General features: G+C 38.0%; 1 protein-coding gene across 2 annotated transcripts; it reads left to right on the forward strand.

Moving 5' to 3' along the window:
- Positions 1–27: 27 nt before the first annotated feature.
- POLH (DNA polymerase eta) lies at positions 28–27,746 on the forward strand. 2 transcript variants are annotated; one of them, XM_033103154.1, is made up of 12 exons: positions 28–264; positions 473–603; positions 3,088–3,228; positions 3,462–3,596; positions 6,235–6,452; positions 17,006–17,175; positions 18,559–18,662; positions 19,861–19,980; positions 20,585–20,708; positions 21,252–21,317; positions 24,432–24,601; positions 26,286–27,746. In XM_033103154.1, the coding sequence occupies exons 3-12, from the start codon at positions 3,092–3,094 to the stop codon at positions 27,175–27,177; spliced, it is 2,136 nt and encodes a 711-aa protein (XP_032959045.1). In that variant the 5' UTR covers positions 28–264; positions 473–603; positions 3,088–3,091; the 3' UTR covers positions 27,178–27,746. The 2 variants fall into 2 exon arrangements, with proteins under 2 accessions (XP_032959045.1, XP_032959044.1); XM_033103153.1 differs by lacking the exon at positions 473–603 and having other exon boundaries at positions 29–264.
- Positions 27,747–27,981: the final 235 nt, after the last annotated feature.

The raw sequence follows: 27,981 nt of genomic DNA on the forward strand, positions 1-27,981 counted from the left end.
CTGCCTGAGATCTGTCAGTTGCTGAGCGCGCTGGCTTGAGGTGAAGCCACCCGGGTGTGCCGGCGGCTGCCCGGGCAAGGATCCTCTGCGAACCTTGGTCCGTTTCTTCATCTTTGCGGGGAATAAATCTCTCTCGATACCGCCTGGCTTGCTCCCGGAAAGGGAACAGATATTCAAGACCTCTTCATCGTCCTTCCAGTGGACGCCAAGCTCAGAATTGGCGGCATCCGCGGTTGGCAGTTTTGCCAGGTGTTTGCCACATTGGTAAGAGAATTTCAAAACTTTCATCATCACTGTTTTCAAACTTTTCGTGTTGCCTTGGCTATTGGTTTTATGATATAGCAGTTGGATGGTGACATTGGGCCGAAATTGCATGCAATAGAAATACATGCTCACAGAGAGATGAGGCCCGGGTATTGTCATCCAAGAGGATTTTTCTTGTGGAAAAAAAAAATTGTGTTTTTCTCTATAGCTCGTAAACCTCCCTCTTCACTTGTACTTATTTTCCTGGGATGTGTTAGTCACCTGATCAGCACCAAACTTGTTTTGTGCAGATCGGGATAAATCGAGATGGTTACAGATGAATAATTGCAAGTATTGAAGGTTTGTGCGGCTTGAATCATTTGAAATGCTATATATAAGACTTCAGAGTCTTATATATAGTGTAACCATATATAGTGTAACTTATATATAGTGTAACCATTATTCTGAAAGGAGCGTTTTGGCGGAGAGTGTTTCTTTCTCCATCTTTAAAAAGCTCTTGCTTTCTCCAGCAAAACACATGAACTGGAAACTTCAACAGCTTCATGAGCTGTTAAAGCCTGCATATCAGTTTTTGTGTTTGTATTCTCGGTGATTAATATGTTTGCTGGACTTACATCACTGCCTCCTATTCGTATTTCACGTCAGGTATTTATATGTAACATGGCGTGTACCTGGTGGTTTTCTGTGAAAATGCATTTACTATTTTTATTCTGGCATCATCCGTTCCAGTACTATGCAAAAGGCACTTCAAGGTAAAGTGATTTCTGACATGTTACGGTTTTTAACTTATACATGTTTAAAGTATCACATTCTGCCTGTTTTAGGTAAGTAGAATTATAAGGAATTAATGCCTTGACACTCTGATTTTTAAATTCATTTTTTTTTTTAATAATTACAATTAAGTTTTGTTTTTGGTTTTGGTTTTGGTTTTGGTTTTTTGGGGGGAAATGTTGGGGAACAGTGTGTTCCTCCAGGGCCCATCAGCTCCAAGTCGTTGTCCTTCAATCTAATTGTGGAGGGTGCAGCTCAGCTCCTAGTCCAGTCACCGGTTTCAATCTTAGTTGCAGGGGGCACAGCCCATCATCCCATGGAGGGTATTGAACTGGCAACCTTGTTGTTGAGAGCTTGCGCTCTAACCAACTGAGCCATCCGGCCGCCCCTAAATTCATTGTTTTCTTTCCACTAATCTTCCAGTTTGTAGTTGCATGCCACTTTTTTCAAGGTGAATGTTAATTTTTGACACTTTTTTTTTTAAAAGAATACAGTTGAGTGCTTACTCAACTGTATAACCTGTGTTTCTCATATTTAAATCGTGAATTACTGGTGTTTTCATAAGTTATCTTATTTACTTTAGGTCAGTGGTTCTCTGTCTCATTATTGTGAGCTGCACATTATGAATTGCCTGGAGAGCTTATAAAAATCACAATGCCCAAGTCACATACATACCAATTAAATTAGGATATCTGGTGGTAGAAGCTGATATCAATACTATTTAAATATCCTAGGTGATTCCAATCTGCAGCAAAACTTGGGCGCCACCGTGTGAATTTAACATTTCTTCTCCAGATTTATAATAATGTCCAATGATAATATTAGTCTTTATCCACTATCGAGTATATAAGGTTTGTCCTTCCAATCGACCATCCATACCTTTATGGATGTCTATCCTCGAGTAGTATGCAGTATTGTTCTCTTTTGTTTTAAGAAATGTATATGAATGGGTAGAAAATCACCAATAGAACACTGCAAAGTAATTGTGACCGGCAAGATTCACTGATGGTGCTTTGTGGTATGAGGACAAACAGGATATTTGCATATTCTCAAAGTATCTCCCCTAAAATATTCCTTACAAAGGGAAAAATAGTAACTTTATAGTGGGAAACTTGGCAAACACTATCTCAACTAAATGATCATGGTTAATATCACCAGTAATGAGACATATTGACATCACGTACCACCCAGTTTGATACACTGAGAAGAGCACGTCAGTTCCATAATATTCTTGCCAAAAATGCATAACCGCAATGTAATCAAGAGAAGACATCAGACAAACCTAAATTGAGAGATATTCTCAAGGTAACTGACTAGTTCTCTTCACAAGTGTCAAAGTCATGAAAAACAAGAGAAGACTGAGGAAGTGTCACAGAATGGAGACGACTAAGGAGACATGATGACTAAGATTGGATCCTGGAGCAGAAAAAGGATATTAGTGGAATAATTGGTGAAATTCAAGTAAAGTATGTAGTTGAATATTATACCAGTGTTCATTTTTTAGTTTTGATCATTGTGCTATGTAGAATGTTAACATTAGTGGAAACTGGGGGTAAGAGAACCCTACTATGTTTGCAAGTCTAAAATTATTTCAAAATAAAAAATTTAAAAAATTCATATGAATGTTATACTGTTATATATCATTTTCTGCTTCCCTTTTCCCTGAACTTGAGACTTGTCTATGAAGTGGATTAACTGTTGGCTTAATTTCTCTGTTGATGTACATTGTGGTTTTAATTTGCATTTCCCTGTGACTAAATGTTAAGCTCATTTTCATGTGCCTGTTGACTATTTGTGTATCTTCTTTTGTGAAGTGTTCAGTCCTTTGTGGGGATGGATATTTTTAAAGCTTTTAATACTTATTACCTTCCCCAAAGTGAGCCAATTTGTTATTCTCCTTCTAGCAGTAGATGAAAATGCCTATTTCATTCTTGTTAGTTTCCAGGCTCTCATGTTCATGGTAACTCAGCAATGGAAGAATGGAAATACAATTTTTCTTGGCACTTTGGATTAGGTATCCTTTTTAACTGTCCATAAAATATTGTCTTACAGAAAAATGGCCAATGGACAGGACCGGGTAGTCGCTCTAGTGGACATGGACTGTTTTTTTGTTCAAGTGGAGCAGCGGCAGAATGCTCATTTGAGGAATAAACCTTGTGCAGTCGTGCAGTACAAATCATGGAAGGGCGGTGGGTGTGTATCATAGTTATTGTACCTGTCAGCTACTATTTTAATCTATAAGAATACATGTACTCTGCGAGGTCCTATTTTTTGAGATTTCTGAACTGCTGTGTTTGAGATCAAATAATGGCATCAGTGGCCAACAAATTTCTACTGTTAAGTTTGTAGCCTATTCATGTTAAATTTTAATTATTTTTGCTTGTGATCGTGTAATATTTTTCTGTTCCCCTTTTTTCTAACCATAGAATAATTGCAGTGAGTTATGAAGCGCGTGCATTTGGGGTGACTAGAAACATGTGGGCAGATGATGCTAAGAAGTTATGCCCAGATCTTCTCCTGGCACAAGTTCGTGAGTCCCGTGGGAAAGCTAACCTCACCAAGTAAGAAGAAAAGATTGTTGAAGGGGAATGAAAGAGTTGGAAATAATATCCCGGGAGGCTAAGAACTTATGTTTCAAATTTGTTTTGTGTAAAGAGTATCCGAATAAGTTTCCTTTGGTCCACCAACTTTTCTGTGTGAATTGAAAACAGATTCTGATATTGTATTTCAGGAACAGTTCAGAGTCATAACTTAAAATTGCTGCCCTTGACACCCTTTCAGTTTCCTAATTATTTAAAAATTCGTTATTATAATTAAAACTAAATACCAATTTCCATCTTCTCAGACCAAGTCTGAAGTGTTTGAGGTAATTTTTGAAGAGTTTTCCCTGAGTCAAACTGACGTTCTAGTGCAATATCTAGAATTATTTGCTGGAACTGAACAGTCTCAAAGGAGATTACCTTCTCTGTTTTTGACCTGAGCTGTCTCTCCTCAAATTTATAAGGTTAGCCTTGGAATGGGAGACGTGTATAGGCATAGTCAAGTTAGAGGTAGGTACAGCTCTGGCCGTTATAATAATCCTAATATGTAGTATGTACTGAGCATATGTCATATGCCAGGTACTATGTTAAGTTCTCCATAGGCATTGTCTCTTGTATCGCACATTCTAGTATTACCGCCCCCACCACACACACACACAGATAGGAAACATGTTAGAGAGGCTAAATAATTTAAGTTCACACAGCTAGAAAGTAGAAGCCAAGGGTTCTTTTTTTTTTTTTTTAGATTCCAGGATCCACATTCTCACAGTACACTGTACTGGGTGGTGTGTTGTGTAGGCATCCTGCTTTGACTTGGGACTTGAGCTATCCCTGAAGTCACCTATGAACTGGAAGTCTAAAGGTGGAATGTCATAGTCAACCTCACATTGAAGTTATTGCCAGAAAAGAAGACAGATTTGACTAAAGATTAATACGTTAACCCTAAAGTAGAATTCATTCAGCTAGTGGACATATACTACGTTGCACTGAATAGAATTTTATGCTGGTAAAGACAATGCAACTTCCCAGAATTATACTTGAGTTCAGAGTATGATTTTAAAAAGTTACATGCCACTAACTTTAAACTGGATCATTGATTTTACTTTTGAACAAAGACGGTTTTAGAAAATTTAGGAGTAAGTTTATAGACCAGAGAGAGATTAAGACCTGGTGATTTAAAATTATTTTATTGAAGAGAGGAAGGTTCCAAAACCCAAGTCCAAGTCTTATGGTGCTAACTTTTCTTGGAATAAAAGAACAAGAGTATCTACAAAATAGATTGACACTGACTGTATCTCTGTACTTGACTGAATAAGGTCAGCTGTGCAGTATTTATAGTCCATGTGTAATACATCTCTTAATCTAATAAATATGACCTTTAAACTACAAAAAAAAAATAAATAAAATAAAATAATTTTAATAATTAGCCTGAGATGCCGAGTTATAAAAATATGATTTGCAGAATGTGCATACATTAAGTTTATCAAATATTCTCTAAAATACGTTGGAGAAATTTGCTCAAGAGGCTGAGAAGGAACACCAACTACTGCAATAGAGTATCCTAACTTGCCCTGTTTGTGGGTGGGTGAGTGTATCATGGTCTCATGCTCTTGCACACACTTGCATTCTTTTTTCTTTGAGGTCTGACTCCCCTCCATCCAGCCCAAATAATGATTAAAAGAAAAAAAGCCAAGTCTTTCTCTCTTTTATTTCTTTCTCTAATTCTCTCATTTGAGAATGTTTTAGAACAATAATTATACCAGTTATGATAGATGTCTTAGTGAAGAAGTGCAGACATTTCCATATTTATGACACATCAAATAGGTTCAACAGGAACAAAGAACTTACTTTAAATTCCATAGCAAGTCCAAAGCAAAGCAAACATCCACATATTGCCGTAGGAAATTCGCTGTATACAGCCAGAAGAGCTGCTTGTTACAGTTTGAATAGACTATATATGGTGAGATCAGCATCCCTTGGGGAAGGCTGTCTGCCTGTCCAGATGTATCACCACGTTTTAGGAGCTTATCTTCAACTTGATAATTTTAATGTTACTATATTCAGAAGTGATCAGATTTGGTTGGTTGTGTGTGTGTATGTGTGTATACATGTAGTGAGGGCCAGCTGACATGTTAATCAGACTCCGCATTGACTAAAGTATAAAATCCGTTTGTCACTTTGTTAATTTATAATGAGAAATACCATCATGCGGAAGACCAGATACTTGGGTTCACTGATCAGTGCAGTGTTACCTCTTATTTGAAGACAAAAGTAGAAGCAGAATACTACGTGGTGGGTATATAAAAATAACAAAAGGAGTAGGTGATCATAGTAAAATGTTTTCTAGTTAAAGTAGTTTGAAGCATTTCTTTCCACTTTAGAGAGACTCTTGTCACATGGACATATTCATGATCTGGACGCACTAAAAAGCTTTGCCTCCAGAGTGCTTTTTCCTGGCTTCTGTTGTTGACAATCTGCCTGCTCATTGATCCCTTAGTTCAGTTACTGTCTAGTCTCTGACAAGCCATTCTTCGCTTTAAGGAGACACTACACTGATTATTATATTATTGTTCCATTATGAGAAGGAGGGGATGGGACCCACAGTCTCAATGTTACCTCCATTTATTGCCTCCATGTTTAATTCTTGTATACTCATTAGGTACCGGGAAGCCAGTGTAGAAGTGATGGAGGTGATGTCTCGTTTTGCTGTGATTGAACGTGCCAGTATCGATGAGGCTTATGTAGACCTGACCAGCGCTGTACAAGAGAGACTACAAAAGCTACAAGGTCAGCCCATCTCAGCGGACTGGTTGCCAACCACCTACATTGAAGGGTTGCCTCAAGGCCCTGCAACAGCAGAAGGGACTGTTCAGAAAGGTACTTCTAGCATCATATTGCTTCTGCTTCCTGCCTTTGGAATCTGCTTTGCTTGGTCACACTGATACTTCTTGGACTGATTGAAAGGAAACTTAAACTACAATCTGAATGAATCACAAGGACTCACATGGAAGGATATACAAATTCTCGTGTCTTTCCAGGCATATGGATGTTGAGAAGCTTGTGAAATCTGTATGAAATCAAGTTTCTCTTTCGATATAACTAGGGCAGCATAGAGTTATCAGTAAAAGGCTGACTGAGCATGTCCATCATTTGTAGGTTAATTAACATTATTGTAACTTGGTTTCTTCATCATAAGAAGGGTGTGCTTTTTTTAAGGGGTCCTCAAGTTCAGGAAATTGAGTCACTCAAAATTTCGAATCAGTTCATAGCACAATATCATTAATGTGATGTGTAAGGCCTCTCTCATTTTATTTTACTTATTTTACTACTTTTCCCCTTCATAGTGGTTCCCCCAACTCCCTCCCCACCCCACACACCCTTTGACACCCACTGATGTATTTGGTGTATCTTCTTAAATACTTATATGTCTTTAGAAATCATACAGTGCTGCTTTGTAAATTTGTGCTTTTTAATTACAAGATAGTATTGTATTATAGATCTCATCCTTTTTCTTAGTTTTCTTTCAATGGTGATTTTATAGTTCTTTCCATGTAGCTGTATTTATGTGTAATTGATTGCTTTTAAATAATTGCAATGTAATCCATGGTATGAATCTACTCTATTTACAGACCATGCTCCTAGTGATAAACTCATTGGCTGCTTCTAATTTCCTACTATTTATATGATGAATGTCCTCATTCATCATCTTTGGACCTATGCAAGGTTTTTTCTCTGAGAAATATTTTCAGGAGTGGACTGCTAGGTCATAAGGTATACACATATACCTACTTTATCTAAATAGTGCCAATTTACTCTCCAGAATCACTGTAACAGGTTACCCTACCCCTGGCAGTACGCAAGCATTCGTTTCCCCCATATCCTTACCAGCAATTGATATTATTTAATGTTTAAAAATATCTGCCAATGTGGTGGCTATAAAGCAGTATTTTGTGTTTTCAGTTTGTTTTAATTTACATTTCTTTTTTTACTAATTGAAGTTAAGCATCTCTTCATATTCTTGTTAGCCAATTGAGTTTCTACTTTGGTGAATGGGGTCTTTATTTATAATCTTTAACCAATTTTCCTTTGTATTTCCTGCCTTTTTTTTTTTTTTTGGCAAGAGTTCCTTGTATTTCCTAGTGATTAGTCCCTTGTCTATTTTTGATATTGCAAATATCTCAAGTCTGTCATCCATTAACTTTGTTTATGCCATACTTCATTGAACAGAATTCTTTTTGCCCTTCAATTTTTCACCTTCTGGTTTGTGCATTTTGAATCTCATTGTAGACATCCATTTCAACCAGAAGTTCACAAAGACATTTTTCTACATTTTCTTCTATTTGCCTTATAATTTATTTTTAGGTCTTTCAACCATATGAAGTTCACTTTTTTTTTTTTTTAATTTATTGGGGTGACAATTGTTAGTAAAATTACATAGATTTCAGGTGTACAATTCTGTGTCACATCATCTATAAATTACATTGTGTGTTCACCACCCAGAGTCAGTTCTCCTTCCATCACCATATATTTGATCCCCCTTACCCTCATCTCCCACCCCCCAACCCCCTTACCCTCTGGTAACCACTAAATTACGTTCCCCAGATTAATTTTCAAAACCCCGTAGCCATCTGAAGTTCACCTTTTTATTTGATTTAAGGTAGGGAGCCACCTTAGTTATTATTGTGAGCCAGTTTTCCTAACAAATATTTATTAAACAATTCATTCCTTCTCAACTTCATATATATAAGTGGATCTGTTTCTGCAGTATCCCATCAGTCTTGCTGCTCCTGCTCCAGAAACAGGTTATGTTATCTTATTGTTTGTATATAGTGTGTCATAATATTTAATAAGGACTCCCCTCTGCTTTTGTTTTTCAAAATCATCTTAGCTAGTTATGCACCTTTACTGTTCAGTATGTATTTTAGAATCCATTAGTTGAATTCTGCAAGCAATCCTAAATTTACACATTTAGGGAGGGTAGTTATCTTAATGTTATATTATTCCATCCATAAACATATCTCACCAATTTTTCAGGTCTTCATTTATATCCCTTTTAATGATTTTTTTTTTAAGTTAAATATTTTGATTTGCCTGTTGTGATATATCTGCTGCTTTTGAGATCTGGAATCCAGTGTGTTTTCCTTTTTCTTGCACATCTAAACTTTTAATTGATATAATATACGTAAAGTACACATATTGCAAGCATACATACCTTGACTCATTTTCACAAAGTAAATCCATCTGTGTAAGTAGCACCCAAATCAAAAAACAACATCAAAATTCTAGGAGCCACCCTTGCCTACCCTTTCAATCACCATCCATTCCTCTTCCACCTCTCCTACAGTAACCATGGTCTGGATTTCTATTTCGCTTCTTTTTGCACTTTATAAAATTGAAACCATGCAGTATATACTTGAGTCTGGCTTCATTCACTCAACATTGTGAGATTCATCCATTCTGTTGTACGTAGTTGAGTTTATTTACTCATCGCTGTGCAATATTTTATTATATGACTATCCCAGTTTACTCATTCTACTGTTAATGGGTATTTGGGTTGTTTGCAATCTTGGGCTACTAAGAATAGTGCTGCTAAGAACATTTTTATAAATATCATTTGGTGAACAAATATATGCATTTTTGTTGTGTATGTGACGAGAAGTGTTCAGCCATAGGGTTTGCCTATACGGAGCTTTTTTAGTTTGTCTATAGTTAGCTTTAGTAGATAGGACCAAATGGTTTTCCAAAATGGTTGCACCAGTTTAAAATCTCACTAGCAGCATATGAGAGAGAGTTCCAGTTGTTCCACATCCTTGGCAACACTTGCTTTTTTCACTTGCATTTTAGCCATTTTGATTGGTGTACATATAGCAATATCACATTGTGGTTTTGGTTTGTATGTCCCTGGTATTAATGAAATTGAGCACCTTTTTGTCAATTTATTGACCATTTGGATATCTCCTTTCATAAAGTACCTGTTTAAGTCTTTCACTCATTTTTTGTTGAATTATCTTGTCTCATTCATCTATAGGGCTTTTTTTATATATATTCTGGATATGAATCCTTTATCAAATATACGTATTGCAAGTATCTCTGGTCTGTGGCTTGTTTTTCACTCTCAGTGTGGCTTTTCATGAACAGAGATTCTTAATTTGGTCCAATTTATCTTTGTTTTTCCCTTTATAGATAATACTTTTTTTTATGCCCTGTTTAAGAAATCTTTACCTACGTTGAGGTCATGGAGAAATTTTTCTGTCTTATTCTAGAAGCTTTATTATTTTGCCTTTCACATTTAGATTTACAATCCATTGTGTGTTTCTGTAGGGTGTGAGGTAGGAATCAAAATTCCTTTTTATTATATGAATATCCAATTACAGCATCTTTATTAAAGCTTTACATTTTAGGTCTTGTGCATTCATTTATGTTAATTACTAGATGCTTTAATTTTTTTATTGCTTTTTTTTTTTTTTTTTTTTTTTTTTTTAGATTTTATTGGGGAAGGGGAACAGCACTTTATTGGAGAACAGTGTGTACTTCCAGGACTTTTTTTTCCAAGTCAAGTTGTTGTCCTTTCAATCTTAGTTGTGGAGGGTGCCATTCAACTTCAAGTTGTTCTTTCAGTCTTAGTTGTGGAGGACGCAGCTCAGCTCCAGGTCCAGTTGCCATTGCTAGTTGCAGGGGGCGCAGCCCACCATCCCTTGCAGGAGTTGAAGAATCGAACTGGATGCGCTCCAACCAACTGAGCCATTCGGGAGCTCAGCAGCAGCTCAGCTCAAGGTGCTGTGTTCAATCTTAGTTGCAGGGGGCGCTGCCCACCATCCCTTGCGGGACTCGAGGAATTGAACTGGCAACCTTGTGGTTGAGAGCCCACTGGCCCATGTGGGAATCGAACCGGCAGCCTTCGGAGTTAGGAGCATGGAGCTCTAACTGCCTGAGCTACCGGGCCAGCCCTATTGCATTTTTTTTTCTATCATATTTTCTACTTGGTTATTGATGTATAGGGGAACAATAAGTGATTTTTTTTTTTTTTTTAAGGAGGGCACAGCTCACAGTGGCCCATGAGGGGATTGAACTGGCAACCTTGGTGTTATTAGCACCACGCTTTAACCAACTGAGCTGATCGGCCACCCCTATAAATGATTTTTATGAGTTCATCTTTATTTACTTCATCTACTTGACAAAAGCTTGTGATATAATCTACATGAAAGTTCTTTAAAAAAATAAAATGAACTTGATGGCTAAAAATATTTTCTTAGACTAGAATAAAATTAAGGCAATAAAAACATGCTTTTTCTGGTAATATTGGATTATGATAATAGTTCTAGGTACCAGATCTAAGAGAATCTGTGTCTTATATTTGTTAAATCAAATACTATGAGAGTGGAATTCCGCTGGATCTCCCAGAGCAAAGAATTCTATATCTAGAAGCTTTTCAACAGGGTGTCTACCCTTTTTTTCTAGACATTTTCTAGTACTTTAGATCATGACTATATTCAAAACAGTGTATCTATTCTCTCCTTCATTTGTAACATGTACTTTTAGAGCTATTATTTTGTAACATTGTTCTTATTCAGAAGAGCTCTTTCAGTATAAAAAAAAGCTTTGAATGTTGGACATTAGCCAAAAAGAAACTGGATACAAATCTGTAGCAAGTTAACTTGTTGGGGGAAAAATAAGATAATCTGTTATTACTTGTAGAAACAATGTGGATTTGTGTGGGGCAGGCGGGGGTGGGGGGAAGTTCCAAGAGGGCCTGGATTATTTCTAGTTACAGTGGTGAATTTCCTATGGGTTTCATGTTTTAAAATAATATGTGAGATGTTAAAGTTTCCTTTTGCTGTTGAACGGCTGTATGATATGCCTTCAACAAGTTGTTTTGAAGGGTGATAGTAGCAGAACTGTCAGGGAAGCTTGTGGGAAAGACCGCTGAGAAATTATTGTATTCTCTGATCCTCATGTGGGAGGGTTTATCAAGCTGGAGGATGCAAATCCTTTAGTTCTTTAGGGAAAATACAATGGACAATAAAAATGTGCCACTTAAAGGAGGCAAAGTTATGGTACATAATCATTTGATAATGAAACATGTCATGATTTCTTTGTTATTTTGGGACCAGAGTCAGAAATTCACTGATTATAATAAGTAAAGTTGTCTTTGATCTTAGCTTCGTTTACCACATTGTATTCTGTGCCCTATTTTTTTTAATAAACATTTGGAATTTGTTTTATAATGCTTTAAACCATTGGTTCTTTAAGGTTTTTTTGAGGGCTATATACCCTTTTGAAAATCTTTAGAAAGCTCTGGACTCTTCCTTGTATCAGAAAAAAATACATATCTACATATGAGACAATTTTACATGCAGTTTTCAGGAGATTCACAGACCCTTTGAAACCCACATACTTCAGAGTAAGGACTATTATTACGCATCACATTGGTTTTTGGATGAAACTCTTGTTGAATAGCTAGCTCTCTGAAGATGATGGAATATACCTTTGTTGGTGATCAAATATTAACTCAATTGGGCATGTTTCTCTTTCTTCTACACCTATCTTTCTCACCCATGTACATTTTTATTTCAAATGCCAATGTTGATAAAGAAATATTATTTCTGTGTCTTATGCAAGTGTTGCTTTAGTGTGTCCAATTTAAATATTAAGCTTTCAGATGCAGTGATATCATATTATTTATAGTGTTCAAACATTGAAATGTCTAGTAAATGGTTTATATTTCATACCATATTCCTGAGTCTTTTTGTGATATGTGCAACAACAACAAAATGGTAATGGAAATTAGTTGATTTAAGTGCGTATAACCTTTACTATCCTGCCTCTTAATGGGTTCAAAGCCAGCAGTCCTCCTCAGCTATGCTACATTTGCAACTTTGTATTTTCTGTTCCTAAAATAGTTATGTGTGTGGAAAGTTTAAGTAGTAAGAGTACTTAAGGATAATACTCAAAAATTGCTAGAGTGAAAACTTTCCTTCAGGGCTATGTTGTAACTAGTTGGTGTTAGCTAAGGAACTCATTTGTTCTTTCCTCCCTTTGCTTGCTGGTAATTCATTTCTGTCTAAAGCGCCTATTGAATATCTTCTTAATGCAATGACATGAAACAGTTGGATAGTGGTACAAAAAATTATAAATCAACTGTCAAAGGTAAGAATTGCAGTACTTATAGAGAGTCTTTGCTGACTTTGAAGCCTGTGTTGTGAGATCTTTGCAGAAGACCCCACGGCTAGGCTCTGACTGCTGCCCTCTGCTGACAGCCAGCAAGAAAACAGGGACCTCAGTCCGACAAACTGCAAGATGATAGATTCTGCCTACAACCTGATTGATGGAGCTTGAAAGGCACTCATCAGCTTGTAGCACAGAGGAGGGCACCCCTGTTATCTGTACAGGGACTTCTCTTTTGTAGTTATGGGCCCTGGGGTTGTGGAGTCGAGCTAGAGGTTTATCAGTCTAACTCCAAAATTTTGGCGCAAGGCATCAACATTAACTCTTGGGTCAGTTGTATTCAACATTGTACTGGAGGCACAAGGTGGTCCAATCAGAACAGAAGAGGGAATAAAAGATATTCAGATGTGAAGGAAGAAGGTAACTTACTTTGCAGGTGACATGACCATGTTTATAGAAAATCCTCAGAAATCTCCTCCCTCCCCCAAAGAAAACCACTAGAATAAGTGAGATGAGCGAGGTTGCCGGAGACAAAGTCAATATACAAATCAATAGTATTTCTATATTCTAAAATTAAAAATGGGAAATTGAAATTTAAAAAGCAATATTGTTTGCAATAGCATTAAAATCGTGAAATTATTAAAGATAATTTTAACAATATGTGTGAAAAATGAGTTCAGTGAAAACGACAAAACATCACTGAGAGAAACTGAAGAAGACAGGGTCAATACCATCTGCCATACCCATGGAAGAGACATACTATACATGAATCAAAAGGCTAATGCTGTTAGAGCTCAAGTCTCCCCAAATTCACCTACAGATTCATTGCAGTCCCTTCCAAAATCCCTGCTGGGTTTTGTAGAAATTGACAAACTGATTCTAAAATTTGTGTAGAAATGCAAAGGATGTGGAAATAGCCAAACAACTTTGAAAAAGAACTACGGTGGAAGGTTTACACTACCTGACTGTAAAATTTAACTATAGACATTCAGCTGGCTGTTCAAGGCCACAGACTTTCCATCCTAGAACCATGGCCCAATTTGTCTGTAACCTCAGAGAAGGCCCTGGCGCTGGCAAACACGGCTGTGACTTAACCTGAAGCCTCGACTGACCACATTTTGGCGCTGTGCTGGTTTGTCCACCCCTACTGAGATCCCTACAGCTATTCAAAACTTGAAAAAATTAGTCAGTAGTGCTCACATTGGTAGCTTTCAAACTTCTCACAGCCAATCCATTTAGCTGCTAAATGGTTTGGGGGCCACAGAGGAGTGGATATGGTTTTACGTCGGTGAGATCACAGGTAAATGTGGCATTGTTGGCTATAATGTTTGAAGACCTGTCTTTAACAGCTGTTTCTTTTGGGTTTCTTTGAATGTTCTTGGACCATGTATGATCAGACTAGTGTTTGAATAAACTATGTCAGAAAGAAAAACGATTTAACTATAAATTTACAGTAACTAAGACAGTGTGATATTGATACAAGATGAGACATATAGATGAATGATACAGAATAAAGAGTACACAAATAGGTCATTCATTCATTCATTCGTTCATTCATTTTTTGGTCAGTTGGTTTCCACAAAGCTACCAGATGATCCACTAGGAAAAGGAAAGTCATGTCTCATTTTAGTGAGCATTTTTCACCAAAAACTGTCTGAATCTTTTCCCTCTACTCTACTCCACCACAGTGTGTCAAAGCAAAGCCACAAATTTAATAGACTCTTCTTATTAACCAGAGAAGAAAAAGAAACAGAGGATGCCGCTTATCTTCTGTGGTCCTGTTCCATTGAATGGATATAGAGTAACAGGATTGCAACTACCTAATCCGGGAGAGCAATAATGAAGAAATCTGAAGCAGAGAAAACTTAGCTCTACTAGTTAAATAAAAGAGTCCAGAAAATACCACAATTTTAATAAATTATGTTTTCCAAACCTAATAAATAGTTTTCAATTAAGAATGTTACATTTATTGGTCTTAATATGTATAAGGCACTGTGCTAAGTAGATATATATATATATATATATATACACACACACACACACACATACATATACCGGGGGTGCCAAACAATTGTATACAGGTGGACACTTTGGTCAACGTTGCTCAACATCATCAGAAATGTCTGGATGCTGATGGTAACCACTTTGAGCACCTCTTGTCATTGCAGACGTCAAACATGACTTGTATTCATCTTTTGTAATACATATATATTGAATATTACAATTTTAATACAGTTTTCTTAAAATGTGTATACATTTTTTGGCACCCTCTGTGTACACACACACACTTTTAACCCTCACAACCATCCTATGAGATACAATACTCTCATCTTTATTTTATAGACAGCAAAGCCGAAGCTTAGAGAATTATGTAACTTGCTCAAAGTCACCTAGTACATTGTGAAGCCAATATTTGAACCCGCCCTGGCTGCAGAGTGTGTTCTGTTAACAATTATGCTATACTTGTTACAGTAAGAGCTAAAGGACTTTGGTGGGGCACCCCAAAGTTAGCTAGCATAGTTGGAGAGAACCTCATGATAGATGAGACCGGAGATAAGTCCTGAAGTATAGATAAGAGTTAAGGAGTAAGAGCAGGAAGATAGAATGAATAAGTGATGTCTTAAGCTAGAAACATGGTATGTTCAGGAAATTGTAAGGATATAATGAAGCTGGGATTGGTGGAAGATAAATTGAAAGGGGCAGATGGTCTTCAATGCCAATTTATAGAGTTGGAACTTTATTTTGTAGGCGTGAGAGAGCCAATGGCAGTTTTGAACAGGGAATAAGATTGATAACATTCGTATCTAAGAATATTTAATTTGTGGGAATTGTGTAGAATGCATTCATGGAGGAGGTGGTTTAGGAATTGAGGTGGTCTAGGCAAGAATAAAGAAAACCTGAATGAAATAGGGTGGGTTGCAATGGATATGGGACATTTTGAGGTGGTCATTGTTAACTAAATAATGAGGAATGAAAGATTAAAAAGAAGACAATGTTATTTGCATTTGAAACCTTTAATAGAAATAGGGAGTTGTTTTGTGAAAGAGAACCTTTGAGGAGAAAGATATAATAAAGGTTGATTTTTAGTTATATTTAGTTTAAAACTATAATGCAAAATTCAAGAAGACTTATTTTGTAAGGCAGTGGAGATAAGGAATTAGCATTTAATAAGCTAAGTGTGGGGACTGAGAGCAAGATTTGCATGTACTCAGCATAAACAAATTGAAACAAAAGCCAGTACCAGGTTCACCAAGAGAAAAGGCATACATACAAAGAGGAGGAGAATGTTCCTCCGTACCCACAATTCGGGTATTAGAAGAGGAAGACCAGCTAGCAAAGAAGAGAAGCAGCAGTCATCAATAGTTGGGTAACATTAGGGGGGAAGAAAAGGGTAAAGGGGGGGTCAATTATATGGTGACGGAAGGAGATTTGACTTTGGGTGGTGAACACACAATGCAATATACAGATGATGTATTGTAGAATTGTACACTTGAAACCTATATAATTTTATTAACCAATGTCACCCCAATAAATTTTAAAATAGTTGGAAAATATTTCTAGGTCCTCATCTTCCTCCTCTTTTCTATATGTGGATCTTCACTCTACCTCTCCAAGATATTTTGAGTGTATTTTCTTGCCTCGTTCATACCTCATTACTGCCTCTTTAAACCAGCATGTCTGTATGTCCTACATACCTAATTCCTTGCTATATAATAATTTTTTATGCTTTTTCAAAATTGTGGCTAGTTCTAAATTGGATAGTAAGATATCCAAAGCTTCATCTAATTCAAATAGCTTGTTTGGAAAATAAATCTTCTAGTGCCTCTGATGGGCTTTTAAGCTACTCAGTGGGAACCTGTCTCTAAAAATATATGTACTATATACGAACTTAAGTTTATATTGAAGCATGAGTTAATTCTGAATATATTCTAATTGAACAACAGAATTCTTGGGGATGTGCAAGGGGAAATTGGAGGAAGAAAGTTCAAGAGAACTGGAGAGAGAAAACATGAGCTTTCAAATCATTGCTTATGAAAGAGTATAGAAAATATTTGTTGCATGTTCAAACCATACATTTCAGCATGAAGGAGAAATTGATCTCTCTTGTGACTATCAAGTAGTCTTCTAAAACAGCTACTATTTTTTTGTGGAAACCTACATATCTCAAGTTTCTGAAATCTAAGCATGTCTGCAACAGATAACACAATGAAATAAAAAGTCCCAATTTAAAAAGATGTCTAAATGTGACCTCTTAACTTTTTCAGAGGAGATGCGAAAACAAGGCTTATTGCAATGGCTTGATTCTCTTCAGATTGATAACACCACCTCTCCGGACCTACAGCTCACCGTGGGAGCAGTGATTGTGGAAGAAATGAGAGCAGCCATAGAGAGGCAGACTGGCTTTCAGTGTTCAGCTGGAATTTCACACAATAAGGTAAAGGCTACTAGTAGATTTCAAAGGATACAGACAACTGTAGTTAAATATAGCAGGAGACAGATAGGAGTGGGACATTTAAATCGTATACTTTGAAATGGATTTCTATTTAAAATTTAAGGACTAAATAAAAGCCTAAATAATTCTCTAACATGGGAATTGACATTGAACATGTACTTTTCCCTAAGAAGCAGGCTGAAAAATGTGCAGAAAATGCTTATTTATATAGTTGCATCCAAAGTATTTCCTTACTGGCTGAGCTATCTATAGAAAGGAGGAGGCTAGTCTTTGAATTATATACGTATATGAACTTATTTATTTTCCTTTCACCTGCTGAATATTCTAGTATTATATCTTATGTGGTGTGGCCTGGGTATTGTATGCTTTGCCTGGTCCCAGTTTCCTAATGAAAGCAATAAGAGAAATGGAATAATAAAACGTGATTCCTTTGGACAACTATTTTGGTTTAGGAGTACAGACAATTCTCGATGACCCAGGAGCAGAATTACTGGTTTTCTGATTAAAGTGTAGGGAGGGCTTGGGACCTGCATCCCCTTCTGACTAAGCTCAGTTATCGGGCAGTGACTGATCATTGATTACTACCTTCTCCCCATCCCTCCAATCAGAGGAAAGTTGCCAAACTGCCCAGCAGAGGTTTGGGGTTTTTTTTTCTGGTTGGGTGGCGGGAGAGGAAACAGAAGTCCCAGTGTAGTAGCTTAAACCAGACTAAAGGTTGCGCAGCAGAAGTTCCAGAGAATCTCTCCAGTGAATCTAAAGAATGATTTTATACTTTTCCTACCAATTTTAATTTGTGAAATGATACCACTGAAGTACCTCATTCTTTGAAAAGGATTAATTAATTTATTTTCATTTTGAAGTCTTGTGTACAGTAAGTGTGCTCTTAGAAGAGGATTCTGAGCCCAGCCTCTCTCAGAGACACTAAATTATGGTTAATCGGTATTAAATCTGGGATTCAAAATGAACTAACATTAATCAAGAAGTGTAAATACATGGGGGAAGGTAAAACAAGTTTGTTTCAGTATTTTCATGTGGTCACATTAAGAAATACGTCTGAAGTTTCTTCTGCAGCTTCTCTGCTTTACCCCCTCTTGACGTGGCTGGAAAAAAATGACTAAAGGAAAACTGAGAATGGAAGATGTGGAAAGGACAAAATGGATAATGATAGTTTCCACTGAGGATGCTGTGGGACCCAGCATTTAGAGATGCCTTGAGTTTCTGGTTTTGTTTTTAATGTGGACACCACTAGTTACGGCCCTTAAGCTGTGCCTGTGTGGATACGTGTATGTTCATATTCACCAACTCAGTGCGTACACGAGTGTTGACAGTGTTGACAATGAGGTTTTTATGCTCTCCTTGCTCCAGGTCCTGGCAAAACTGGCCTGTGGACTAAACAAGCCCAATCGCCAGACGCTGGTCTCACATGGCTCAGTCCCACAACTCTTCAGCCACATGCCTATTGGCAAAATGTAAGTATTCGGGGAGCACCTTATATTTTACTCATATGCACATGAAGGCATTCTCTGGCTGTAGTTTCTTCGGTTCCTTATGGAGGATTGGAGCCTGGGAAGAAAGGTACGAGGGAGGTAGGAGGGAGATAACACAGAAAATTTCAAAAAACACACTAAGACATTTTTCTTAATGAAACTTCAATTCTGGATTATCTGTGGAAGACCTTCATCCTGAATTTCAAATGATGAACTGATTTTTAGCTATCTGGTTAACCTCCCTCTAGGCTGTTTATTCAAGTCGGTCACAAAATATCAAAATAAAAGCAATTTTACTTCTTTTCCTGTAATGTCACATCGAGCTGTTCAGGGCTACTGTCTTGCTCCCAAACTAGGTGTTAGAGAAGAAGCCAAATAAAATGAATAACTAGGCCATGCCTACCAATTGTGTGGGCTTATAATACGGTTGAAGAGACAAGATACAGCAGTTCAAAGCAGCAGTGAAAGTGTTAGCATGAGACGACATGAGTTATTGCTAACTGAACTGTGCAGGTAATTACTAAAGTTCCTAGAGGAGTAACCTGAGAAGGATTTATGAAAAAGGCATGGATTTGTTTTGAGATTTGGCATAATTCGGAGAGTCAAATGAGAATAGAAGAGGAATACCGATTTGGAGAATATTTTGAACACAAAGAGGGAGAAAGTATGAGGTATTTTTAGTGGACTGGGGCATAAGTTAGTTTAGTTGGACCATATTGAAGAAGATAAGGGATGAAAATAAGACTGAGAAGATCGGAGGAAGACAGGTTGTTGGAAACCTTCAAGGCCAGGCTGAAGATGTTTGACTTTGTTCTTAAATATAAAAGGCTTTGGCTATGGAAGGGAATTGTTTGGAGGTTGGAATTTTAACCCCTAAGTGGGACACTAGTAGATCCTATACAAGTGAAGGTTTTATATACAGTTGAGTTGGTGACTAATTAATGACTTTAACATTTTGTTTTTGCTATTGGTAATCTTCCCAGGTCCTAACTCCCAGAACATCTGCATTTCCAGAAGCATCTAGTCTTATGCTAGAATATTAATAGCCTCCAGGACCAATATGTGCTCTCATTTTCCCTGAACCTTCTAGACAGCTACTCACACAAGCAAAATGTCTTATATCTGCTGTTAACTAGATATTTAGGATGTGACCTATAAATTCCTTGTCTTTTTTTGTCAGCCGTAGTCTTGGAGGAAAACTAGGGGCCTCTGTCATTGAAATCTTGGGGGTAGAATACATGGGTGAACTGACCCAGTTCACTGAATCCCAGCTCCAGAGTCATTTTGGGGAGAAGAGTGGGTAAGTGATTCCTAATGCTTTTCAATCATAACTTTTATGGCGATGCTAAATTCACATATGGTTAAAAGCATCTAGTAAACTCTAGACCTATCTTTAGATTAGCATCTGTTCCTCAAGGTAATCATTGGTCCATTTGCTTTAAAATATTAGATCACTATGGCCTATCAGTCTAGAGTAGTTTTTCATGTACCTAAAACAGGTTGATAGATAAGAACTGTTACTTTGAAGCTTGGATATATACAAGTATATCATCTACTCGTACGTGTGCTATGATGCTGATATTCTCTTTAAATCCTTGTAGTTAGGCTAAGTACCAAAAAACTTGGGGATATAAATCAGTGACTTGCTTGGCACTTTTTCAAAAACACAAATGATGACTTGGCTTTAGAAAACATAACCCGTGTTTCTCTCCTTGGCAATATATTGCCCTGGAGTTCATTGGGAAGGGCAGGGATTCTGTCAGAGGTGAGGTATACTTAATTTTGGACAAATTTTCCCTTGTTTATGAAAGGGATAATAGCTTAGTAGAATATAGGTATTTTGTTTTGTTTTAACAAGAATAATCATTTGCTTTCACCTTAAACTTTTTTGCTGGCTTTATTAGATCTTGGCTATACGCCATGTGCCGTGGGATTGAACATGACCCAGTTAAACCCAGGCAAATACCCAAAACCATTGGCTGCAGCAAGAACTTCCCAGGAAAAACAGCTCTGGCTACTCGGGAACAGGTAGGCAGGCATTCTTGACAGAACACTGACTCTTTAAAGGGGGGTTGGTGGGTAGGTTTTGGTAGCTGCAAAAGGTTTAATAAGTTAAATGACACCTTTTGCTATAAAGTATGAAAGGGACAGAAGTTCTTCTTTTGTGTTGAAAATTGGCCAATTTGAATGTGATTTATTATTTTTTTCCATCTAAAAAGAAATAAAATGGAACTGATCGAAGTTCATAATGGAATTACTCATTTTTTGGTAGGTGGAAACTTGGAAGGCCTAGGATATTGTGCCTCAAGTTTGTGTCTTTTTTTTTTCTTCTCAGAGCTGGAACATGCCTGAAATTCACCTGATGGCATGCCAGCAGGAAAGAAAATGAAAATTTTGAGCTAGAGCAGGTCTGAATACTGAAGATTTCTATGATCTGTTGACCCCTTGGTGATAGGGGAAACTGTCTTGCACACTTACATTTCAGGGAGTTCTGAAAAAAAATCCACTGTCTAGTTCTATCATAAACCTGCAGTTTTCAAATGAAAAATTAAAGTCTCATTCCTTTTTTAGGTACAATGGTGGCTTTTGCAATTAGCCCAGGAACTAGAGGAGAGACTCACCAAGGACCGAAATGATGTAAGATTTTCTTTATTCCTTGGGTGAGCTTTGGGATTTAAATACCTTACCTGATGGAGTAGAAATGAAGGTACAAAAAGATACCAGCTAAGAAATTTTAATAAATCTTCTTCCATAAAACTCAACTGCCTTAATACTCAACATGATTTTCAAAAGCCTGGATCTGTGAACATGCGCGTAAGACCTGACGACCCCTGGCCTCCCTCATTGCCATCTGCCTCTACGTTTTCGTCTATTTCTTATCTAACTAGTCCTGCAAGCCTGAATCTACATTGGATCTTCGTTAGAGTACAGAGCCATTAAGCTGGACTTTTAGGGGCTGGACTGTAAATTATTGGACTTAAACATAGTCCATGTGACGAAGAAGTACTGGCAGTTTTAGACACAGAGCATTCAGTCAAAGATTTGACATCTGATGATTCATTTCTTTATTGATATGTATTTTACATGTCATAAAATCCACCCACTTATAGTATACAGTTCAGTCGTTTTAATATATTCCAGACTTGTTCAACTATGCTACAACCAACTTAAGAACATTTTCATCACCCAAAAAAGAAATCCCATACCTTTAGCAGTTACTCCCCCAGCCCTAAGCAACTACTAAGTTGCTCTATATGTCTCTGTAGACTTACTATTCTGGACATTTCATATAAATGGAATAATAATACAGTATATGGCCTGTTGTGACTGGCATGAAATCTTTCAGTTAACGTAGTATTTTCAAGGTTCACCCACATTGTAGCATGTATCAGTACTTTATTCCTTTTTTATTACTGAGTAATAGTCTATTGTCTAGATATACCACATTTTGTTTACCCATTCTTCAGTGGATAGATATTTGAGTTGTTTCCACTTTTTGGCTATAATGAATAATGTTGCTATGAACGTTCAGGTACAGATTTTTGTGTAGATGTATGGTTTTCATTCCTCTGTCTCCTACATACTTAGAATTGCTGGGTCACTGGTAACCTATGTTTAGCGTTTTGAGGAACTACTAGATTATTGGTGCACTTTTTACATTCCCACAATGTAAAGGGTTCTAATTTCTCTATATCCTTGTTATTGTCTTTTTTTAATTTTAGCTATATTAGTGAGTGTGAAGTGGTATCTCATTATAGTTTTCAGGTGCTTATTGGCCATTTTCTTATCTTCTTGGGAGAAATGTCTGTTGAGATCCTTTGCCCATTTCTGAAATGTGTTATGTGTGCCTTTATTATTGAGTTTTATGAGTTCTTTATATATCCTTGGTACAAATCCCATATATATATATATTTGCCAAAAAAATAATATATATAAATATATATTTATTTTATATATATATAATATATATATATATATTTATTTTTATTTTTATTTTTTTTATTTTTTTGGCAAATTTTTTTTCTTACAATGTGTGGGTTTTCTTTTCACTTTCCTGATGGAATCGTTTGATGTGTCCTCTCCTGTTGAAACATCTGGGAGTCCTATGAGTCAAATGTATACTGTCAGGAATCATCCCAAACTACCTGTTTGCCCCTGTTTAGGTGGTTCCGGATTGTTCTTTGGGAGGTAACATAAAGAGGGCTATGATCCCGTTTGTGTTGTGGGCTTATTTGACTTTACCCACTAGGCGTCGCTCCGTTCTCATCTCTTTATAAGCTGCAGGGACTTGTCTTCCCACTTTGTATCCAGTGCAGCATAGTAGGGATCCCTGAAAGTTAATCTATCTTTAAGCTTAAGGATTTTATGCCAAAAGGAATTCTGGACATAGATGAGCCTGTCATTTCATTGTTTAAAATATTCTAATGGCTTCCCTTCACACTTAAGTCATGTGTGGATTTCTTTTATTCTATAATGACCAATATGACTTGGTCTCTGGCTACTTCTCATCTCCTATCCTCTCCCCTTCACTTCCCCTGCTCTAGCCTCCACTCTGCTGGCCTCCTTCCCTTTTATTTAACACACCAAGCTCTTACCTTAGCACTTTTGTACTTCCTGTTCCTTCAGCCTGGAGAATCTTGCTCTTGTCTTCTTAAAATGTGCTCCCTCGGTTTATTCAGGTCTCTGCTTTCCTTTCACCTTCTCCGAGAGGCCTTTCCCCGTCCACCCTATCCCATCAGCACTTCCACCACTCTCTGCCTTAGTCTGCTTTTTTCCATAGCACTTTATAGTCATTTCTGTTACGTGTCGACCCGTTTATTATCTGTAGCTCCTACTACAAGATAAGGTCCATGAGGGCCTGGGCTTTATTTTGTTCTCTCCTCTATCTCCAGACATACCCGATACATAGCAGGCATTCAGTTCTAGTTGAATGGTTTAGTCGGCAAGGACTCCTTTGTAATTGCCAATTTGTATTCTCTCGAGACCTGCCAATCTGTACCAACTGCATTTACAAAATGTACAAAAATACAAATTGTATTTTTACCTCCAAAAATTAGTTGCTGCTCTTGGCATGTTTGCCTTAGGGGTATTTCTTCTCACTAACATCTTTTGATTTTGAGGGGATCCCTATGTTGACTTTTTACCTTCTTATATTTCTGCCTCTTGACCTTTGTTTCTTAGTTTGCTTTGCATCACAGTATTCAGCTGCTTAGACTTCCTTGAAAAGTGAATCAATGATTTTGCTCTCTAGAGGCAGGTCACCACACTGTATCTTCTAGAGATGGGATGTAAAGAAGTGGGAACTTCTGCTCTTATTAATCATAAGAGCACCAGAGCAGATTAAAGAATAGATCCCCTACTTGGATCTATTGACATCCTAGCTTGGATCTTCCTTTCAGACAATTACTGACATGAGCCCTTCCTTCAGTCACAAAATAGAATTCTGTAGGTATTTGTTATAATCTTCCCGTGTGGACAGCACCAAAAGGAACATTCAGGAGAGTCCATTTTCACTTATTCTACGCTGTTCCCATCACCCGTCAGAATTTCCTAGCTATGCTAATATGGCGTCATCCACATTGTCTCCTCCAATTTCTTCTTACCCCCTGAAACAGCACAAGCATGTTTGAAATTTTAAATTAAACTCGACTATTTCCAACCATTCTGGATCTTTTCATTTCCTCTCCCTCAGTTCAGGCTATAGAATCTGGGTGCTCACAGTAACTCGACTTCATCCTTTCCCACCCACAGAACGACAGGGTGGCCACCCAGCTGGCTGTGAGTATCCGGTTCCAAGGTGACAAGCGTCTCAGCAGCCTGCGCCGCTGCTGTGCCCTCGCCCGCTACGAGGCTCACAGGATGAGCCGCGATGCATTTGCTGTCATCAGGAACTGTAATACTTCAGGAGACCAAACCATATGGTGAGCTGCGTTCTAGACCATCCTCTCAGAAGAGACTTATACCCTTGTCCTACTCTAACATTCATGGGTACGGAAGCTTTCCGGCTGGGGTAGGTTTTCTGTGACTCCGGCTGGCAGGACCTATTACAGAGCGGGATGGTCATGAACCAGGAAGGGAACGCCGTAGAAAAACCAGAAACAAGGCAGCTCTGGGGTGGCTTCTTCCCTTACATTTGGTGCACTCCAGTTCCCAGGGGTAGGTTTGAGAGGCAGAACGAACCATTACTATCCCTGCCTATATCGATTGGCGATAGTCAGGCGAATGACCAGTTGCCTGTACTTGGGAGTACAGAACTCAAGCTTCAAGAATACGGTGGTACATTTGGGAACTTCTCTCTCAACTACTTAATTGTTCTATTTTGAAAGCATCTTCCTTGAGAATGAAAGTGACCTATAGTCGTTCATAGTTTCTAACATCCCAACGAAGTTACAAGCTCCACTGGTGTAATACCTAATGCCATATTCATAAACTTCAGTGGGTCATGAAAAATATCCACATTTATGACTGGCGTGTGTTCATTTACTGTCCAGATACTATTGTCACTGTTGGACTCCTTTAATTATTTATTTAACATGGCCTGTTACATTGAAAAAAGTATTCCAAATTCACAATGGAAAGATAATTATGTGAGAAAAAGAAATTGGTTGTTTATCTATAGACCTATATTGAGGATTTTGAGAAATAAAAGTTGAGTTAACCACCTAAGGTACTGCTTATCTAAATATATGGCACCTACTATTGTACGTATAGACATACAACATGCCGGGGGGGTCTCTGAAGTTGGAGTCTTTGTTCTTCACTTAGAATAATTGACTTAACTGTTACTTCCTGGTATGTTTGTTTATTTTAAAACATTGAACATTTTTACTGAACCAAAGGATAATTGTGATACAATATTCATATGAAACCTTATAAACTGACAGAGTACAACAGACACTAACCACCAAGAGTATGAAACTTTTTGACAGGGAAGCATCAAAATCATCTGATTATAAGACTGTCCCCACGCCTGAAACTGGAGGATAGTGAGATACTGTCATAATAATTTTAAAATAGCATTTATTCTTTACCTTATCGAGAGACTAATCTACATACAAAAGCGCATTTCATCTTCTGAAATTCAATTCGTGTGAAAATGTATTTGGGTAATTAGACGTAATGAGGAACTTTATGACAGGAATTTCTTGAAATGTTTCTGAGACTTGGATAGGTAACCAAAAGCTGTTGTGGAATTTCACTCTGCAGAAATTCCCGTGTTGAAAGTCTGTCAGTGTTAGGGTAAGGAGATCCCCTCTTCAAAACAGGAGAATGGGTGAGAGGGTTTTTTTTCAAGAGTCTTTCCAGTCTAAATATTGCAAAGCTTTTTTGTTGGCCTGAGTAAACTTTTTTGCCCTCACCCTGAATTACAGCGGTTCTGCTGCAGGATGTTAGGTCCTAAATCAGCAACATCAGCATCACCTGGGAACGTGTTCGAAAGGCAAATTCTCAGCCCATCCAGGTCTGTTGATCTGTATTAATCTGATCATCTAAAGTTTGAGAATCAATGCAGTAATAATTTCCTCTTGTGGCAGAACCAGAATCCCAATCGTTTATAAATCGTATCTGTAACCCGGTGTTAATCTTGTTCCTTTACTTCCTATACAGGTCCCCGCCCCTCACAATGCTTTTTCTCTGTGCGACCAAATTCTCTGCCTCTGCCCCTTCATCTGTCACAGACATCACTGTCTTCTTGAGCAATGACACAAGTTCTCCATCAAAGGTGCCAATGACTAATCCAGAAGATAAGACCCAGGGAAGTGGCCCATCGGTGGCTGCTAAGAAAGCAACCACTTCTCTGGAATCATTCTTCCAAAAAGCTGCAGAAAAGCAGAAAGTCAAAGAAGCTTCACTTTCATCTCTTCCTGCCACTATGCAGGCCGTCAAGAGCAATTCACCACACAAGCCATCATTACTTTTCCAAACCAGTCGTGCTACAGGAATTGAGCCCTTCTTTAAGCAGAAAAGTCTGCTTCTAAAGCAAAAACAGTTAAAGAATCCTTCAGTTGTCTTCCCTCCACAAAATCCACAATCTAGCCCTAAAGAGTTACCAGACTGTTTTCCAACAGAGTATCCAGGTTCCGCCCCTGTCTGTGAAGAGGTTTTGAAGCTAGACTCCTCTAAAGCAACTCCTGCAGAGATGGATTTGGCCCAGAACAGCCCGAGCGGGCTTGCTTCTGTAACTTCCAAGTCTGTTCTGAAGGTGGTTCAGAAGGCAAATACTACCCCGAGTCTTCTGCCTACTGAGGACCAAGTGCCCTGTGAGAAGTGTGGCTCTCTGGTATCTGTATGGGAGATGCCGGAACATATGGACTACCATTTTGCATTGGAGTTGCAGAAATCCTTTTTGCAGCCCCACTCCTCAAAGCCCCTGGTTGTTCCTGCCAGTTCTCCTCAAAGCAAAAAAAATCCCAAGAGTCCTTTGGCCTCCAGGAATAAGCGGCCTAGGCCTGAGGGCATGCAGACATTGGAATCATTTTTCAAGCCATTAACACACTAGTTCTGCCCTCAGGCTTGCTGCAGGTTTTTAATATTTTATCTGTAACCTGGGAAATGGAAATATGTTCACTTCTCAAGGGAATTCATAACTTTATGAAATCTTTGGTAAGAAAAATAATCAGTTAGATGCTGAGTTAAGATTCCCATCTGTTCCCTGGTGTGGATTCTAATTCCATTGCTGATGGAGATGTAAAAATTCATCTTCCAGAGATGCAACTGTTTTGAGTTTTTATTATTTTATTTTGCTTTGAGTTTTTTAATCAAGAGTTTAGGGAGGCAGTCACCCAGTAAAAACTGTGTGAGACTTGGAGCCTAAGAGATCTGGTTTCAAATCTGCCTCTTGGAATATAAGGCCTTGACCAAATCACTTTCTTCACTTTTCCTCATCTTTGAGACAATGAGTAAAACTCAGATAATGTCTTACAAATTACTGAAGATTAAGAACAATAGGGCCGGCCCGGTGGCTCAGGCGGTTGGAGCTCCGTGCTCCTAACTCCGAAGGCTGCCGGCTCGATTCCCACATGGGCCAGTGGGCTCTCAACCACAAGGTTGCTGGTTCAACTCCTTGACTCCCGCAGGGGATGGTGGGCTGCGTCCCCTGCAACTAGCCACGGCAACTGGACCTGGAGCTAAGCTGCGCCCTCCACAACTAAGACTGAAAGGACAACAACTTGAAGCTGAACGGCACCCTCCAAAACAAAAACAAAGATTGAAGGGACAACAACTTGACTTGGGGAAAAAAAAAAGTCCTGGAAGTACACTCTGTTGCCCAATAAAGTCCTGTTCCCCCTCCCCCAAAATATCT

This window comes from Rhinolophus ferrumequinum, chromosome 3, assembly GCF_004115265.2.
Source record: "Rhinolophus ferrumequinum isolate MPI-CBG mRhiFer1 chromosome 3, mRhiFer1_v1.p, whole genome shotgun sequence".
Taxonomy (NCBI): Eukaryota; Metazoa; Chordata; class Mammalia; order Chiroptera; family Rhinolophidae; genus Rhinolophus; species Rhinolophus ferrumequinum.